At 46.6% G+C, this 18,011-nt stretch overlaps 1 protein-coding gene across 1 annotated transcript; it reads right to left on the bottom strand.

Moving 5' to 3' along the window:
• Positions 1 to 10,910: 10,910 nt before the first annotated feature.
• LOC130123864 (Golgi reassembly-stacking protein 2-like) lies at positions 10,911 to 18,011 on the bottom strand. The gene is made up of 10 exons (XM_056293175.1): positions 17,846 to 18,011; positions 17,160 to 17,240; positions 16,817 to 17,020; positions 16,605 to 16,691; positions 16,359 to 16,489; positions 13,687 to 13,819; positions 13,305 to 13,428; positions 12,594 to 12,701; positions 12,296 to 12,421; positions 10,911 to 12,169 (listed from the first exon to the last, which is right to left on the bottom strand). Exons 1-10 carry the CDS (start codon positions 17,906 to 17,908, stop codon positions 11,883 to 11,885), a joined length of 1,344 nt encoding a protein of 447 aa, XP_056149150.1. The 5' UTR covers positions 17,909 to 18,011; the 3' UTR covers positions 10,911 to 11,882.

The following is an 18,011-nucleotide window of genomic DNA, read 5'->3' as shown; positions in this document are numbered from 1 at the left end:
TTACGGCACGGTCCCAGCCATGGTGCTACTTTTCTTGTCACCATAGATCACATGCCCTGTGAACTTGAAGAGCTCCTCTACCACCTCTTCCTTAATGTCAAGGCTATCTCCACACCGTGAGAGCTGCCGTCGTGCCACAGGGCTCTTTACCACCTTGTCATATACTGAAGACTTCCCCTTGCCATAGAAGCCTGAGTTGGCATCACAGCCTGTAAAGCAGTGTAGCTGCACAATACAGTCTGCCATCTCCTCAGTCACCAGGCCACGGCAAAAGACTGTCTCTTGCTTTCTATTGATACAGAGCATACCAGGCAGCTGCTGCGAGATGGCTGCTGCCACAACATAGGCATCAGTATCGGCTGCATCAATGACCACACTTGATGGTCCTATATAGTGTAACTGCCTGCATCCCAGACACCTTCTCAGTCAGTGCCAGGGACACAGTCTTGGTGTCTTTGACGTGCACATCGCCATCCCGGATGTTTGCTTTGTACTCCGGTACAAGGCGGTCTAGACACTGCAGAACCATTCAATTACAGCGGTGTGCAGTACCCCCTCCTGTTAACGTGTCATTGGCAAAGTCATCATTGTCAATGATGCTGATGCTTGGCTCTCCTTCAGCTATCTCATTAGGACACACAGAACACCACTCGAGGTCATGCGTGGCCCAGACATCACGCAGGAGAAGCACATTTGGGTAGCTGATCCCCATGCCCAGCTTGTAGAAAGAGTCAATTGATCCCGTGAAGGGTGATGGTGGTATTGATGGCGGTAGTGGTGGGTCGCTTTGTGACATATTGTGTGATGAGAGAGCTGAGAGAGAGTGTGCTCGGAAATAGATCTACCCCCTCCTTCCCCCGCAAAGCAGACAGCAGCTGCACCATGAGAGGCGAGAGTTCTTCCTCCTCCTCTAGCTCCTCGACCTTCGGCGGCCATGGTACAAGTTTAACTGACTTGATGTCATCCCTGAGCCGCTCAGCCACATTGCGAACCAGTTGCTCACTGCTGACACCAATGGAGGAAAGTGTTGCTTCCACATATGAACCATCCCCAGATGTGTCATAGACTAGGTCGCTCTGGTTCTTCTGAGGGCGGGAGTGGAAGCCGACCTTGCCCTCAAACTCCCGGGTCAGGATGTCTTTGATGTAGGATGACTTGACCCTGGATGTTGTGAAGCCATACTGAGAGATGATGGAGCTGTAGTCTTGGAGGAGGCTCTGCAGTGACCTTAGCTCATGTTCCTCAAAGATGACTGTTCTTATGTGGTCAAAGAAGATAGACTGAGCCTCATGGAGAGTGACATTTTGCATGTGTGGAAGTTTGTCATCTTCACTCATTTTCTGATAATTACGCACATATTTCAACCAGCATTTTAAGTGATATCTGATCTCAAGTGCGTAGGGCTGATCAGCGGCAGAATCGATCAGACAGTTTATTCTGTCTCGCATTTTCTGATCTTCCAAGGTCACCGTGTGGCTCTTGAAAGCTGCCCATGCATGATCGTACAAAATCAGCTTCAACTTTGATTCTGGGTGCCTGACTGACTCAGTCTTACAGCACCAGACACATTTTGTTTTATCATGTATCTGCCCTAGACTCGATCGCAGCCGTTTGGCAGCTGGAGCCGCAACTGGGGAAGAAACATCAGACATAGACGAAGACTGTTATTGGCATTCATCAACTTCTCGTTTTTTCTGTCTTTTCTGGGCCTGTTCCAGTTTCTTGACATTCCATGAGGTCAGCGTACATGTATCATGGACACATTGTCCGACAGGACCTTTATCCCAATCAACAGTTGCATGGACGTTTCCAAACTTGTCAAGACTGCTCCATAACAGGGTTCTTGATATTTTCCCACCTCTGAATTGAGGTAATAGAATCAGTGGCTTCATCACAAAGCCTGCCACACAGGAGGACACATGGAGTCTGATGAATTATGTGCTGTCTATTTGTCCCTGTAAGTTGATTGATTTCTTCCATTTTCAAGCAGTTATGTACATCTCTACTGTTCCATTCACCTATAGGCAAAAACAAAAAAGTTTGCTCAGGGTGATTTTCTATGATGGTACATTAGTTTATTGTTTAAGTATTGCTTAATTGAACTGGTGCTTTTTTTCCAACAGAGGCCATCTCCAAAAATTAAATAATGTACTATATGTTGATACTTTAATGTAATATAACAATATAACAATGTATATACTTAACACAAAAGTTTTATAAAATTAGGTGATTCGTGATTAAAGTCATGTGCATTTTTGCCAACCAGCCCTATCACAGCATTGGTTGGCACAATGTTAAAATGTGATCAAAATCACTAGCTAGCTATGCTAGCTATGCTAGTTTATGAACAGTTGTTAAATTACTGTGTGTGTGTGTGTGTGTGTGTGTGTGTGTGTGTGTGTGTGTGTGTACTGAATATGTATAGCCTATGAAACACACACTATTAATGCTGTGTGCCTGCTTGTGTGTGTGTGTGAGCTTAAGTTAGCAACTAGTAGCGATTGTGATCAAGCTAGCAAATATGAAACGTGATTAGCCTTTATTAGCTAACAAATATTATTTATTATTATTAAAAGCAACACAATGATAAAAATATAATGAAAACTGTGATACTTACTTTAGTCTCAAGATCAAAAGAGTGTGATGACTGCGGTATAGGCTAATAGCTAGCTGGCTAGCTAATTTTCTGAAAGGTCATGACCACAATATTTTTGAAGGGACAGTAACTAACAGCCTATTAGTAGGCCCGCCCTGACCCGCAACCCCCTGTCACGCACGCACGCACACACACACACAGGGCACAGGAGGCATAGACAGGTGTATAGGCTACATGTTTACCATATTTTATAAGTTATTGTTGTTTAAACCTTGGTGTATTATACATCATTTGAAAGGTAACAGCATGATCTACCAGAATAAATGATAAAATATAGTTTCAAAGAAAAATCTACTTTAGAAGTTGTCTTTTATAGGCAACATTCACTGAAAAACACCTTCCCGTTCACATTTTCACTCCACTGGATGGTGGCCATCTTGGATTTCTGTGTCAAAATGATGTCATAATGTCAAACTGATGTCAGAATCAGAATCAGAATCCCCATGGTTGACTTATATGAAAAAGTGTCTTCATCCATGATTCTAGGTGCTCTGGTTAAAAAGTTAATTTTTCAATATGGCCGCAGGCAGCCATCTTGGATTTGGCCCTCTAGCAAAAATGCCCGGGATTTTTGGGAGGGGCATGGGAGCTAAATTTCTTTCAAAAGGTCCATAGAAGTCAAATAAATCTCAAAACATGTTAGCCAGAGAGTGGTCACGGAATTGAGGTTTTAGACCCTACTACCAACACGGGGATCGGCGGTTCGAATCCCCGTGTTACCTCTGGCTTGGTCAGGCGTTCTTACGGACACAATTGGCCGTGTCTGCGGGTGGGAAGCCGGATGTGGGTATGTGTCCTGGTCGCTACATTAGCGCCTCCTCTGGTCGGTCGGTCGGTCGGTCGGGACGCCTGTTCGGGGGGGGGGGGGGGGATAGTGTGATCCTCCCACGTGCTACGTCCCCCTAGCGAAACTCCTCACTGCAAGGTGAAATGAAGCGGCTGTCAACTCCACATGTATCGGAGGAGGCATGTGGTAGTCTGCAGCAACCCCCCCCCCCCCCGGCTCGGCAGAGCGGGTGGAGCAGCGACCGGCACGGCTCGGAGAAGTGGGGTAATTGGCCGGATACAATTGAGGAGAAAAGGGAGGGGATGTCCATTTTGTGTCGATGCATCCTGTTTTAAACCAAGCGAGAATGCTGTTATGAGCGGAGCTAAAAAACAATGCCCCAAAGTTGTGTTTCTCTATTCAATCGTAGCCACTGGTGTGCACAACAGGCATTTTACCTACATGAAAGTCCCCTGGTTGTGCTGATGCTCATTAGCTGATGCTAATGTCTGTAGCCATGACTGCAGGTACCAACCTGTCCACCTGGGGAGCAACGCCAGCAAGTGTTGCTATTGCTCATTTTTCATTGTGATGAAAATCAGCAGCGGCGCCAGACGTACTGTAGCAGACATGAGCACACAAGCTCTGGCCAAAACCTCATCATTAACACACTGACACATCAGCATAACTCTCACTCACCCACCCAACCTCACCTGTATGTCAAACATACACCTGGGTCAAACAAGACGGTATTTGAAAAGTTATGAGGGTTTATTATGAGCATCATCAGGTTTTGGATGCGTGGTATTGTTGCATATTGTAAGCTGTTGGATCAATTTATTGTCAGAGTACGTCTGGAGCACTTTCCACAGTGCTGATACAGCTTATATTGGAGGTTTATATACTTAAAGAATGTGTTTTGTATATGACAAGCCAGCCGCTTGACCCATGGCCAGCCCGAGGAATAAGTGAAATGGCTGCTTTTGGGACGTCCATCCATCCATTATCCAAACCGCTTATCCTACTCTCAGGGTCGCGGGGATGTTGGAGCCTATCCCAGCAGTCAGCAGTCACTGGACGGCAGGGGGGAAGGTACCCTGGACAGACCACTAGGCCATCACAGCCCCCCCCACACACACACACACACACACTCACCTAGGGACAATTTAGTGCAGCCGATTCAACTGACCGACCTACATGTCTTTGGATTATGGGAGGAAACTGGAGCACCCGGAGGAAACCAACGCAGACACGGGGAGAACACGGAAACTCCACACAGAGGATGACCCAGGACGACCCCCAAGGTTGGACTAACTCGGGGCTGAAACCCAGAGCCTTCTTGCTGTGAGGCGACTGCGCTAACCACTGCGCCACAGTGCCGCAGCTTGACAGTGAGTAAATAAAGTGGTGCTGGGACACCGGGGTGGGGGGCCTAATCACGATCTGCTTTGGTCCCCAGAAGGCTTCGCCATTGGGCCCTATACCATTACGAGGAAAAGTTACCCCTTCCAGTGTTTGAATTACAGTGCGATGTCCGGTGGGACACCCCCACCCAAAGAAAATAACAATAATTTTAAAAATTGGATGGACGGACATGTCACGCATTGAAGTGGCTGATCAGCATAAAAATAACATAGCACATATGCCATTACTGTGATAATAATAATAATAATAATAATAATAGAAAAGATTGCAGCTTCTTATGAATATAATAGAACAGAACTTCATTAGCCATTTCACACAAGGTAATTATAATTTTTCTTTCCACATAGTATCTCTCCTAGATTCACACACACACATAGACCCCCTACATATGTATTTCATCAAAACATTTCATAAAACATAGGGCCTGACCTCGGAATCAAAGATTTTAATAAAGCAAGAGTTATTAAAATGTCAGACAGGGACAGAACTCAAGCATCGCTTCAGCGACATGTCGGTCACACTGATATCAGCTTTATCTGTTGTGTTCACTGCGTTTAATTTGCAGCCACTAAGGGGAAGCCACACACTGATATGCCCACATTTGTGTCTCGTTAGTAGATCAGCTATGGGCTACATTCATTCATTCGTTCATCTTCAGCTGCTTCTCCGGGGTAGGGTCGCAAGCTAAGTAGGGCACTCCAGACGTCCCTGTCCCAAGCAACGCCCTCCAGCTCCTCCTGGGGGATCCCAAGGTGTTCCCAGGCCAGATTGGACATGTAGTCCCTCCAGCGAGTTCTGGATCTGCCCTGGGGTCTCCTCCCAGTTGGCTGTGCCCGGAAAACCTCCAAAGGAAGGCGCCCAGGAGGCATCCTGATCAGACGCCCGAATCACCTCAACTGGCTCCTTTCGACGTGAAGGAGCAGCGGCTCTACCCCGAGCTCCCTCCGGATGTCTGAGCTCCCCACCCTATTTCTAAGGCTGAGCTCAGACACGGTCTTCTCCGTTCCTTCGGCTCTACACTGGATCACGTCGAGGTCACCAGTGTAGAGCCGAAGGAACGGAGAAGACCGTAGGTTCACACTTTAGCCGTGTAGGCAACTTTCTTTAATCAACGGTAAATCAGAGAGACAACAAAACCACAGCTCGACTGAGCGGAGGCGGCAAGAATAATCAGAAAACTGGCTGAACAACCATAACTTAACCCTGCGTTAACCTGCCAGGGCAACCCTGACTTAACCCTTAGTTCCTGGGGTGAATTCTATCCCCAATACGTGTCCACCACAATCTCACCCTTTCGGTCACTACCCAAAGCTCATGACCATGGGTGAGGGTTGGAACGAAGATTGACTGATAAATTCAGAGCTTTGTCTTCTGGCTCAGCTCCCTCTTCACCACAACGGTCCAGTACAACGTCCAGATTACTGCTGATGCTGAACCAATCCGCATGTCAATCTCCCGCTCCATCCTACCCTCACTCGTGAACAAGACCCCGAGATATTTGAACTCCTTCGCTTAAGGCAACAACTCATCCCCAACCTGGAGGGAGCAATCGGCCATTTCACACTCCGCTGCAAACCACCCCAGTGCACACTGGAGGTCGCGTTCTGATGAAGCCAACAAAACCACGTCATTTGCGAAGAGCAGAGATGCAATCTGAGGTTCCCAAAATGGACACACTCCTCACCTTGGCTGCGCCTTGAGATCCTGTCCGTGAATATCATAAACAGAATCGCAGACAACGGACAACCTTGGCGGAGTCCGACACCCACCGAAAACGTGTTTGACTTTGTGCCGAGAATTCGGACACAGCTCTCACTTTGGTTATAAATGGACCGGATGGCTTGTGGCAACTGCCCTGGTACCCCATACTCCCGCAGTACCCCCCACAGAGTGCCCCGAGGTACACAGTCGTAAGTCTTTTCCAAGTCCGCGAAACACATGTAGACCGGCTGGTCAAACTCCCATGCCTCCCTCAGCACTTCTGCAAGGGTAAAGAGTTGGTCCGTTGTTCAATGGCCAGGATGGAATCCGCATTGTTCCTCCTGGATCCGAGGTTCGACAATCGGTCGGAGCCTTCTTTCCAGCACCCTAGAGTAGATTTTCCCAGGGAGGCTGAGCAATGTGATGCCCTGTAGTGGTTATGGGGCCACATAATTCCCCTTATTGAGCTGGTAGGAACGTTCGTTTACAGCTACGGTTTCCTCGGTTCGGGTTTACAGTGACACACTTTCGCTGCGCGGGTTTTTTGGTTGTTGTTGTAATGGTGGAAGGAATAAATGGTGCACGTTGTGTAGCCGAAAGAGAAAGTTGTCACGACTCCTGCTTGAGCTCCTCTACACTGGTGACCCCGACGTTTGTCTCTTGGTAGTTATCAGAGACAATCTTTCGAATGAACATGGTTGACGAAATCAACGCGGTTTCTCTCAAATTGCCAGAGTTCTGGGAGTCATCGGCAACGACATGGTTCGCCCAGGCGGAAGCGCAGTTTGCTATCCGCAAAATAACGGATGATGCTACTAAATACTACTACGTGGTATCGGCGCTCGGATGTTCGACTGCAACGAGAGTGGTGAGTCTCCTTACAAATCCTTCGGCGGCAGACAAATACAAGGGGCTCAAAGATCACCTCTTGAAGATTTTTGAAATTTCCGACGCCGAGGGGGCCCACCGTCTCTTTTCTCTGCAAGGCTTGGGTGACAGCAAGCCATCCGAGCTCATGGACAAAATGCTGAATCTGCTGGGACCGGCGCACACACCTGATTTCCTCTTTGTACAACTGTTTCTGCGACAACTGCCTGCTCAGGTGCGGGCCGCTTTGGCTAACACCAGCATTACCGATTGCCGCAAGCTAGCTGAAGAAGCTGACAAGTTCTTCCTGGCCAGCCAACAGCAGCACTGCGCGTCCGCGCTCACCCCTGCCCATCCCCACACGCCACCACCTGGTGACTCCATGGGGGTCGCCGCGGAAACCCCCGGTCGGCGACAGGAGCCCGGCCTGTGCTTTTACCATGCAAAGTTCGGGGCCAAGGCGAACAAGTGCACCTCCCCGTGCAATTTCAGCTCGTCGGGAAACGCCAAGGCCGGCGCTCACTAGTGGCCATGGGCGTCGGCGTGGAGGACAACAGGCTACTTTTCCTGCGAGGCTCCATCTCGGGGCGGCGTTTCCTATGCGACACTGCGGCGCAGAGGAGTGTCGTACCTGCATCGAGTGTGGACGCCCTGTCGGGCGCTCACGGCCCTCCCATGGAAGCTGCTAACGGCAGCTCTATCCGTACGTACGGCACGAGGCACATTGACATGTGTTTTAACGGACAGCGGTTCAACTGGGATTTTGTCACCGCCGACGTGGCATTTCCCCTCCTCGGTGCAGATTTCCTTTGTGCTCATGGGCTGCTGGTGGACGTCAGGAATCGACGCCTGATTGACGCCGTCACCTTCGCTTCACACGCGTGTGCACTCAGCGATACAGGCTCCGTCAGGCTGTCCAGCATGCTCTCCAATGAGGACGTGTTTCTCCATCTTCTCTCCGAGTTCCCTGACCTCACTCAGCCCACATTCTCGTCATCTACGACCAAACATGGGGTTGAGCACCACATCGTCACTGCCGGCCCGCCGGTGCACGCCCGAGCTCGGCGCCTCGACCCGACCAAGCTCTCTGTCGCCAAGGCGGAGTTTGAGAACATGGAGCGCCTCGGCATCATCCGTCGCTCCAGCAGCCCGTGGGCTTCACCCCTCCACATAGTGCCTAAGCCTGGCGGTGGGTGGCGTCCATGTGGTGACTACCGTCGGCTCAATGACGCAACAACACCGGACCGCTACCCGGTCCCTCATATCCAAGATTTCTCAGCCCACCTGGCTGGGAAAGTGATCTTTTCCAAGGTGGACCTCGTCCGTGGATACCACCAGGTGCCCGTCCATCCTGCTGATGTCCCCAAAACGGCTGTGACAACTCCGTTCGGACTGTTCGAGTTCCTGCGCATGCCGTTTGGGCTTAAGAACGCCGCTGTGTAGTGGTTATGGGGCTACATAATTCCCCTTATTGAGCTGGTAGGAACGTTAGTTTACAGCTGCGGTTTCCTCGGTTCGGGTTTACAGTGACACACTTCCGCTGCGCGGGGTTTTTTTTGTTGTTGTTGTAATGGGGGAAGGAATAAATGGTGCACGTTGTGTAGCCGAAAGAGAAAGTTGTCACGACTCCTGCTTGAGCTCCTCTACAGCCCGATAGTTGGAGCACACACTCCGGTCCCCCCTTTTAAATATGGGAACCACCACCCCAGTCTGCCACTCCACAGGTACTGTCCCCGACCTCCACGCGACAGTGAAGAGGCGTGTCAACCAAGACAATCCCAACAATGTCAAGAGCCTTCAGCATCTCGGGGCAAATCTCATCCACACCCGGTGCCTTGCCACCGAGGAGCTTCTTAACTACCTCAGAGACCTCTGCCAGGGATATGGGTGGGGCTTCCCCTAGGTCTCTACCTCTTCCACTGAGGACATGGTAGCCGGGTTCAGGAGCTCCTCAAAGTGTTATTTCCACCGCTCAACAACATCCCCAGTCCGGGTCAACAATCCCCTCCCCGGCTGAACACAGCCCGAGTCAAGCCCTGCTTCCCCTTCCTGAGTCTGGCTGGTTTGCCAGAACTCCTCCCACACCCGAATTTTTTTCTTCCATGTCCGCCGAAGCCGCAGCTCTTCTGGCCTCCCGGTACCTGTCAGCTGCTTCAGGAGACCCCTGGGCCAATCAAGCCCGAAAGGCCTCCTTCTTCAGCCTGACGGCTTCCCTCGCCTCGACAGGAACCGATGACCTTATGACCACAGCTCATTCCTGCCAAATCTGCAATAGAGGCTTTAAACATGGCCCACTCAGACTCCTTGTCCCCAGCCTCCCTCGGGATACACGAGAACTTCTCCCGGAGGTGGGAGTTGAAGACCTCATGGACAGCAGCCTCTGCCAGACGTTCCCAGTACACCCTCACTACACATTTGGGTTTGCCAGGTCTGTCCGGCAGCCTTCCCCGCCATGGGATCCAACTCACCACCAGGTGGTGATCAGTTGACAGCTCTGCTCCTCTCTTCACCCGAGTGTCCAAAACATACGGCCGCAGATCTGATGATACGACCACAGTCTATCATCGATCTTCGGTTATAATCCTTATTTCTTGATATGAAGTGTATTGAGTAAACGTTGAAGTCCCAACTGGGTGCTGATTGTGAGGGGTTATGGGAGGATGAGGCTGAACGGTTGTTGTCAGAATGGGAAAGGTGGCGGTGGAGGAAAAGCGCTGTGACATTTCGTTTCACCAAAGAATGTGCCTCCTATAATACACGTGGCGTCGCGGGAACGCGCATGCATTAATTTAAACCTCGATTATCACGTTTCCTTTTCATGTGAGGAAATTAATAATGGCAACATGCAGACTGTTAAATTGATCTTTGACTATTTTCAGATTACTAACAAGGTTTTATAAAGTAGTTCGCTGAAAACACGTTTTTCCAAATTGCATTTCACCCACTGTCAGTAGGCCACTTTGTAAAACCGTTTTGATAATCTAAAAATACTAAAAATAATAATAATTCAAACAATATTAAACAATCAGTTATGCAATCAATCAAAAAACAACCAAATAATATCCGTGGTTGCAGGAATGCATAGCCCACATTCTCTCGGTGGTACAAAATTTGGTTTGACACCTCCTGAGCTGAACTGAAGCACATGGGAGATCGGGAGGTGAGGCAGACGAGTCTTTTTTTACATACACAAAAGGTGAACTAAGTTTTCCAACTAAACTCACGTTGCCCTGCTTTATTATTTCACATTGAGAGCAGGTAGTTTTGGGAGCTTTGGGGAGGTGGGACTCTAAATGATATACAGGCTTATTGGTGATATTTTAATTGCATGTGTACCCCAATTGAAACAATAACCAAAGAAGGAATAATTGAAAACGTATCGCATGATTTTATGTCGTTAAACTTGCAAATGCATAAGGGATGAGTTGGAAAATAAAGGTCAGTAAATGTCTTGGAGATTCTAAACAGAAAACACACACCACCGGTCATGTAAAATTGAATTGGCTTTATTTCTTGCACTGTACATTGATGATTTTAAAGGTTGTCTCACAGTGACATCCTGTGGCTTTTACAGCATCACTGCAACACAGTTTTCCCTCTTACACCAGCCATGTCAGGAGAGACAGGAGGATTCTTAGGGTAATATCCTTTTTGTAACCTTGCACCAATATTTTTTTCCGTACATATTAAGACACCCAACAGACATTATACACACTGTTCAGTGGCTTGAGTAGCTTTGACCTCCTGTCCCTTCATGCATGGCTTTGCAGTCACCATCCACACCCAGTACTGAGGGGTATTTTAGAGTTGTGTAAATGTATTATTAAGACATACTGCAGGGACAGACTTGCATAATAAATCCCAAAACACAAATGTGGTGCAAAGTAATGCAGAATCATTCATCGTGTGGAAACAATCATATAGAAATTTCAACAAAAATAGATTCATAAATGGCATAATGAAATAAAATAAACTGGTCAGGGGTCCACGTATTAGTGGTGAAGTTAATACATGATGTATTAAAAAAAAAAAAAGCCCATGTAAAACTCAAAGGATTGACAGACCAGAAAGGGAATATGATCCAGAGATAGTTCTTTGCCACCTTGTAACTGCAGAGGTGTAAAGCAGACAAATAAGTCAGAAAGGAAACCTTGTCCCTCTCATACAGTAGCTTTGGACCAGCCACAGCGCTGGGGCTTCAATTTGGAGAAAGGAGAAAAGGAGACTTGACCTGGAACATGCAGACATTTTGGTGGGACAAATCTATATCTGTCCTCAGTTCTTCATGTTCATGCGAGCTCCTCAAACCACCTCTGGCATATGGCTAGCCATAGTCTGCAACCACACAGCTGTCTGTCCCTCTTGGCCAAATAAATAGGAAGAAACATGGAGAGCAACGGACAGGAAAAGAGAGAGAGAGACCATGTGTGTTTTGGTTCGATGGCGAGTAAAGACCTCTCCTTCCTGTTAAGATGATGACAGCGGCGGTGTTTCCACGGGGGCCTGTAATTCTGTGGTGTCTGTGGAGGCAGTCTCCGTGGCAGCAGCGGGGGAGGGCACTGTGACAGAAGCCGGGACCTTGGGGACAGTGGTTGATGTTGTCCCTGGTGGGGTGACTGCAGCAGGGGGCAGGACTGGGCTCACTCCCTGGGGCAAAAGAGGAGGAAGCTGGGAGGATAGGACAGTGGGTAGAGGGGGTAAGGGGGTCAGACCTGGCAGGTTGAGGGGCGGTAGAGTGGCCAGAGGAGGAAATGCTGTTGACGGAAAGGAAAAGAAGAAGCAGGCAGAAGTTGAACGAATAGAAAAAAAGGAGGGAGATGCATGAGTCCTAATTGTTTTTGCATGTAAAAACTAAGCAAAATGGGTGTATATTCACATACCTGTGCTTCCTGGTGGTGGGAGGTTGCTGATACCTGCTAATGAGACTGCACTGAGGTCTGGGAGTGTCAAGTTGAGGTTTGGGAGGTTAGGCAGTTGGGGTAGGCTGCCTGGGAGAGGCATTAGACCTACAAGCACATGGACACTGTTAAAAAACTTTACTTGGGAGAGAGACAGAAAAAAAGGGAAAAAGCCACTATATCAAATGCCTATCCACAATATAAAAAGTGTGGTGTCCAAAATTGCTGACCAACAGCTGACATCCTGAGTAAGTCCATATAGTATGTGAAAATCACTAACCTGGTAGTGTGGTGGCAGAATTAAAGTTGGTGGCAGCAGGGTTCAGTGGAGTGAGGGGTGTGAGGGAGGGAGCGGAAGAGGTGGGCAGCAGAGGAACTGTGGGTAGACCTGTGACAGGGACAAAGAGGAAGAGAGTTTCACAATTGCTCAAGACTTACGGAAATAGTGCAAAAGTGCGATGAAAGAATTGATTTATGTTAAAAATGGTCTAAATTCTGATAGGAACTGTATAATGAACTTTAAAGGGATAGATTGTATAACATAAATACAGACACAGGTTGGTAGCTTGTAATATTGAGAGTCCATAATAAAGGTTTCAGTCACGTTGGACCATCTATGAGAAAGTTGCGAATGTGTTTGTATTGCTGCCATGCAGCCTGCTCTGTGCCATCAGAAAACTCGACCAGTGTAAGTTTTCAGTACAGAAGGGGAAAAATGCATTAACTGAAATCAACATCCATAGACAAGATGGAAGAAAATGACTCATTAGGCAACAAGTATAAATTAGACCAAAGGTCAGAGACAAATAGCCTAGTTTTAAGAGCTTTCTTTACAATCATTAGCATGAATTTATATCAAAATCTATCTTCCTGACTACTTTCCATGGGTTTACTTTTCCTTTAACTACTATTTTGAGAGAACTAGCTCTCAAAACAGAGAAGAGAGAAAAGGAAACTTTGGAATAAAAGAGAAATATATAAAGTACAGCACCTGTCTGAAGCTCACTAGGTATGGTAGGCGGGGCAGTGTTGATCGACAGACCAGACATCGAATCGTCTAGGCCAGAGGGGACAGCAGGTACAGAAGAAGGAGGGGTCACAGCTGAAAGCTGGACCTGAGGGAGTTACAGAGAAAGTGGAGAAGGGAGATGAAGAGAGGATGCTGTTGAACAGGTTAGGTGAAGTGCATTAAAACATGTAATTGCCTCATGACCACAATGCCTCTCTGAACAATGAAAATGGCTAGTCTTACATTTTTTATAAATTGTGCACATGCAATGAAGACTGTGTTGATAACTGCACAAAGACCTTGAATGAAAGCTACAATGTTTTAATTTTTCAAAGATGGAAAAAATTATAGTGTGAAGCCTCACCTCAGTGAACCCATCCTTTATCGGACTGGTAGGCTCACTGGCAGTGTTTCCATGGAAATTGATTTTCTTCCCCTCTTCAAAGGGTCGGGTGGGAATCCTGTGGAGGTAACCGTAGCCAATCCCACAACCTAAGCTGCAACAAGAGGAAAAGGATGTTGTCTGTCCAATTTAGGCTGGGAGTGCAATAACATTTTAACTCAGGCTAACAGAATGACGAACTGGAAAATGCTTTCACATGGGTTTATTCTATGGCTATCTTGGATCAACCCCCCCCCCCCATCTTGAAAAATACGTCTATACATGTGAGACAATGTATGTGCAACGATGAACTAGAGCTACACAATCATTTGTGAGTAACTGTGTATAGTAATTAGACATGCACCGATACACTTTTTCCAGTTTCGATCCGATTCTGATACCTGGATTTGGATATCTGCCGATACCGATACTAGAGCTCTCTTTTCTTGAATATTATTATCACCTTTATCGCTGCTGTTGGTGTTATGTGTAGTTACACAAGGCTGTAGTAAACCACACAGCACTTCTTATTAAAAGAGCAAAAAATATACAAAAATGCAGGCTTCATATGCAAACAGGTGTAGCAGTGCAAAATGCTATGGCAACTCCTTTAAATGTGTTAACTGACAAAGATTCAAACTGCTTTTTTTCTCTCTCCGAATAACCCAAAATAATTCAAAATTTTCACAAAAAGACCTATCCTGTAGTCATTTCACTTTAAAATGCCAGAAAGATTTATATTTTTTGTCAGTGAAAGACACAACACAACACTGACTAAGTAGTGATCTGTAAAACCAACTTGTTGGGCCTTTTTCACCTGGACATCAAACACACAGGCCCTTGTGAAAAAGGCTCAACAACAACCTGCATTTCCTGAGGAGCACCCGTCTATCCCCCAAAATTCTTACAAGCTTCTACCACTGCACCATAGAGAGCACCCTGACCAGCTGCATCTCAGTGTGGTACGGCAACTGCACCTCAGTAGACCAGAAAGCTCTGCAGTGGGTTGTCAAGGCGGCCAGCATATCACCAGTACCCAGCTCACAGCCATAAAAGACATTTATCACAAACACTCCCTTCGAAGGGGTCTCAGCATCATCAGAGATCCCACCCACCCCAACCATGGACTGTGGGAGGCGCTACAGGAGCCTCAGAGCCCACACTACCAGGCTCAGCTTACCCACCTGAACCTGGCTACCCAATGAATGTCTGTAAATATGTTTATACTTGTGCTCCTTTTTAACTTTATCTTTAAGTCTTCATCTGTATATATCTTATACTATGTTTGACTATGTGTGTCTTGCACTGTTTGACAAAGCTGCAGCCCTTATTTGGTTTTACACGTGCCTGCATATTGTTTTTAATGACAGTAAATTGAATTGAAATGTTTCTCCAGACTAACCTGATGTTAAGGAGTCTGGTGATATACCGCACCAACCCATTTCCCTGAAACCTTTTCCCATGTGTACTGTCTGGTGTTTGATTTTTTTTTTATCCGCTAAGCATCAATCAAATCAAATTGTGACAATAACCTGGATAAAGTGATGGATGTTTGTGAATGTGTTTCTTCACTTGTTCTTTCCAGTGTGAAATTTGTAGTGAAGTTTCAATCCCCACCCATGTCTGTGTGTGGTTCCTGAAGAAAAATTATATCCAAATGTTTCTGAATACAAAACTCAAAAAGTACTGCTTGCATCTGCCCATCTCTCTGCCATTAATTTTTAAAGACCAAAAACTTAGTCTCTATCTGTATAGGGAAAAGAAAGACGAAAACCAGAAAAACAAACAAATGGGATAGACAGAAAATAATAACATCCTGTGATTCATTAGAAGTATTTGTTAGTTTTTTATCTTTTAGTTTCCTTCCCTTTCTCGTGAACAGGTGCTTTTTTCTAAGGCTTTCTTAAACGGTAACGTTTTTTTCATCTAATAAATCAAATCCTACAAGTTTTTGCAGTGCTGTGACAGTTTTGAGAAATTTAGTTATGTCCGGAAAATAATCAATTACTTCGACATACTTGCCAAAAGTTTGTGGAGTTTCCCCTGTTTCCCCATGGCCATCAGCCTTGTTACTCCCAACCGCCTCCTCACTACTCCTCCCACCCCAGTTTCAGCCACCTGGTTGGCAGCTTCCGTATCCTCCACTTCCTGCTCTCTATGCAGGCAAGCATAGAGAGCTTGTGTCCCACGTTCTTGCACTCAAAACACTTCGTACTACCTGAACTTACATATACCATTTTGGCTATAGGCTTGAAATTGCATTATTGGCTACAAATGTATTATTCATAAAATAAATAAATAAATAAATAATCCGACTATGGAATCTGGATCAGTTGTGGATCGGTAACGTCAGTCCGATATCTGAAGAGTGATTCACATCAGTATCGGCACCCGATACCAATATTGGATAGGTTCCAACTCTAATGGTAATTCTAACTTTAACAGTAATAACTGTAGCATACTAGCAATGTCATAAATATTGACAAAGTATGAAGTGCTGTAAAAACATGTTTCGTTAGGACTTATGTGATATACCACTGATAAAAATACATCATTCCTACTTCACAAAATATTGTTTTAGCCATAATTTTGTCCTCATTAATGAATATACACACACATGTGCATCAAGTAGTATGTGTGAGTGTGTGTGTTACCTGCCCTCCCCTCCCCAGGCACTGTTGGGCGTGATGACCACCTCTCTACAGTTGTCAGTGTCAGTATTGTACACATAGAGTTTGAGGCCCTTTCCCTCATGGGTCTCTATCAGAGAGAAGAGGTCCTCTGACTATAGAGAGGAACAGGATAGTATTACCGTTGTTACTCCACAGTCATGACCATCAAATGTAAACTAATGTATTGAAGTATTATTTCTCAAAGTTTTGTCAAACCACTAAGCCCACCTCATTCATAACAGTGTCAGCTCCTATGATGTAATCTGTGTGCGGCCGCAAGCCAGCCAGCGCTGCAGGGGAATTAGGTTCCACCTCCTGTAAGACAGAGAGGGGGAAATGACAAAAAAATCTATGGCTATGACAAATAGAAAACAGATCTAAAAAGAGGTGAATCCAGACAAGAGTGTGTCAGAGAACATGACATTCTTTGGGCTTCTCACCAGCACATGCCAAACATTCTCATTGGCACCCTCGAAGCTGCAGAATCGAATAGACACCCCAAGCAGACCCTGGCCCCCCCATAGGTTGCTAGGGGTGACAGTGGACTCCCTAAGCTCCAGGGTTTTAGAGGAGTAAACCAGCATCCTTACTGGCTTTTCCACGCTGGCCTTCAGCAAGTCCTTCAGGGTGTCATTGTCCTTGTTCTGTTGGAAAAGCAACAAAGAACCAAGACAGGATTAACTGAGGAGAGAGGAAAAGAGCAAAGCAATTTTCCTCCATGATCACCAACTTTGCCTTGCATACTTACAAACCAGCCTTTCCATCCAATTTTCTAGCCCTTACCAGTCTGGTGTTATTGATAGAGACGATGAAATCAAAGAAAGGTTCCAGTCCAGCTCGATGTCCAGGGGAATTCTCCTGAACCTGCATTTGTTAAGAGAGAAGCGTGCAGCTACATGTTGCAACTGTTACTTGTTACATTTCTATCAAACTGAAAAAAGTCAAGCATCAGAGGTACCAAACCATATAAAAGATGACTCCAATAGGATTTATAGAGACTGCACATAAAAGGGAGAGGGGACGCCCAACGACTAGCGTAGCTATAGAAACCAATCTGACAAGGATTGTTTTGGCATTCAAATTAACGACTTGTGTGGGTAGAAAAATGTTTTAAGACTGTCGTGTGCTCTTGGTGGCACAAAATCGAAGATTTAGCCAGCTAGCTTGCCACCTTCCCAAAGACGTTAGCTTGTCAGCTGTCATTCAACCTCGCTAGTTTTGCCGTCTCTGACAAGTTTTACACTGCCTCGTTCATATAATCCGAGCAGGTAGACAGAAAAAGAACTGCCACCACTGAGTCTTTAGCAAGTCCGCGTTACACATTTTGGCCTGATGTTGACATCGGTGCATGTCACCGTCGGGCTCTGGTTAATGACGGACGCAGGGAAGCGTCCACCATTTGCGAGGCTAAGCTAGCAGCCAAGCTAACTCAGCGGCTAACCTGCAGGTACTGAAAGCCGAACACTTACACGGAGAACATGGTAACCTTCAGAGCCACCTCCCGGTATCTCCACACTCTGCGTTACTCCCATGACTATTCTATGTTTGAGGACTTTTAAAGTGTTTTGTAGGCAGTTGTCTTCCTCCTTCGTGGATGGGAGATGCTTAAACCCTTACAGCCCGGCCGGTACACGT

Source organism: Lampris incognitus, chromosome 14 (assembly GCF_029633865.1).
Source record: "Lampris incognitus isolate fLamInc1 chromosome 14, fLamInc1.hap2, whole genome shotgun sequence".
Lineage (NCBI taxonomy): Eukaryota > Metazoa > Chordata > Actinopteri > Lampriformes > Lampridae > Lampris > Lampris incognitus.
This window is presented reverse-complemented; position numbering and strand designations above follow the sequence as displayed.

Bases quoted from the DNA above. Each gene is read 5' to 3' on its own strand.
- LOC130123864 (XM_056293175.1), bottom strand. From the start codon at position 17,908: ATGGGAGTAACGCAGAGTGTGGAGATACCGGGAGGTGGCTCTGAAGGT. The intron at 13,820-16,358 runs GTAACACACACA...CTCTTGTTGCAG, and splicing joins GCCTGGGGAGGGGAGGGCAG to CTTAGGTTGTGGGATTGGCT. The intron at 12,422-12,593 runs GTTAGTGATTTT...ATGTGCTTGTAG, and splicing joins TTCTGCCACCACACTACCAG to GTCTAATGCCTCTCCCAGGC.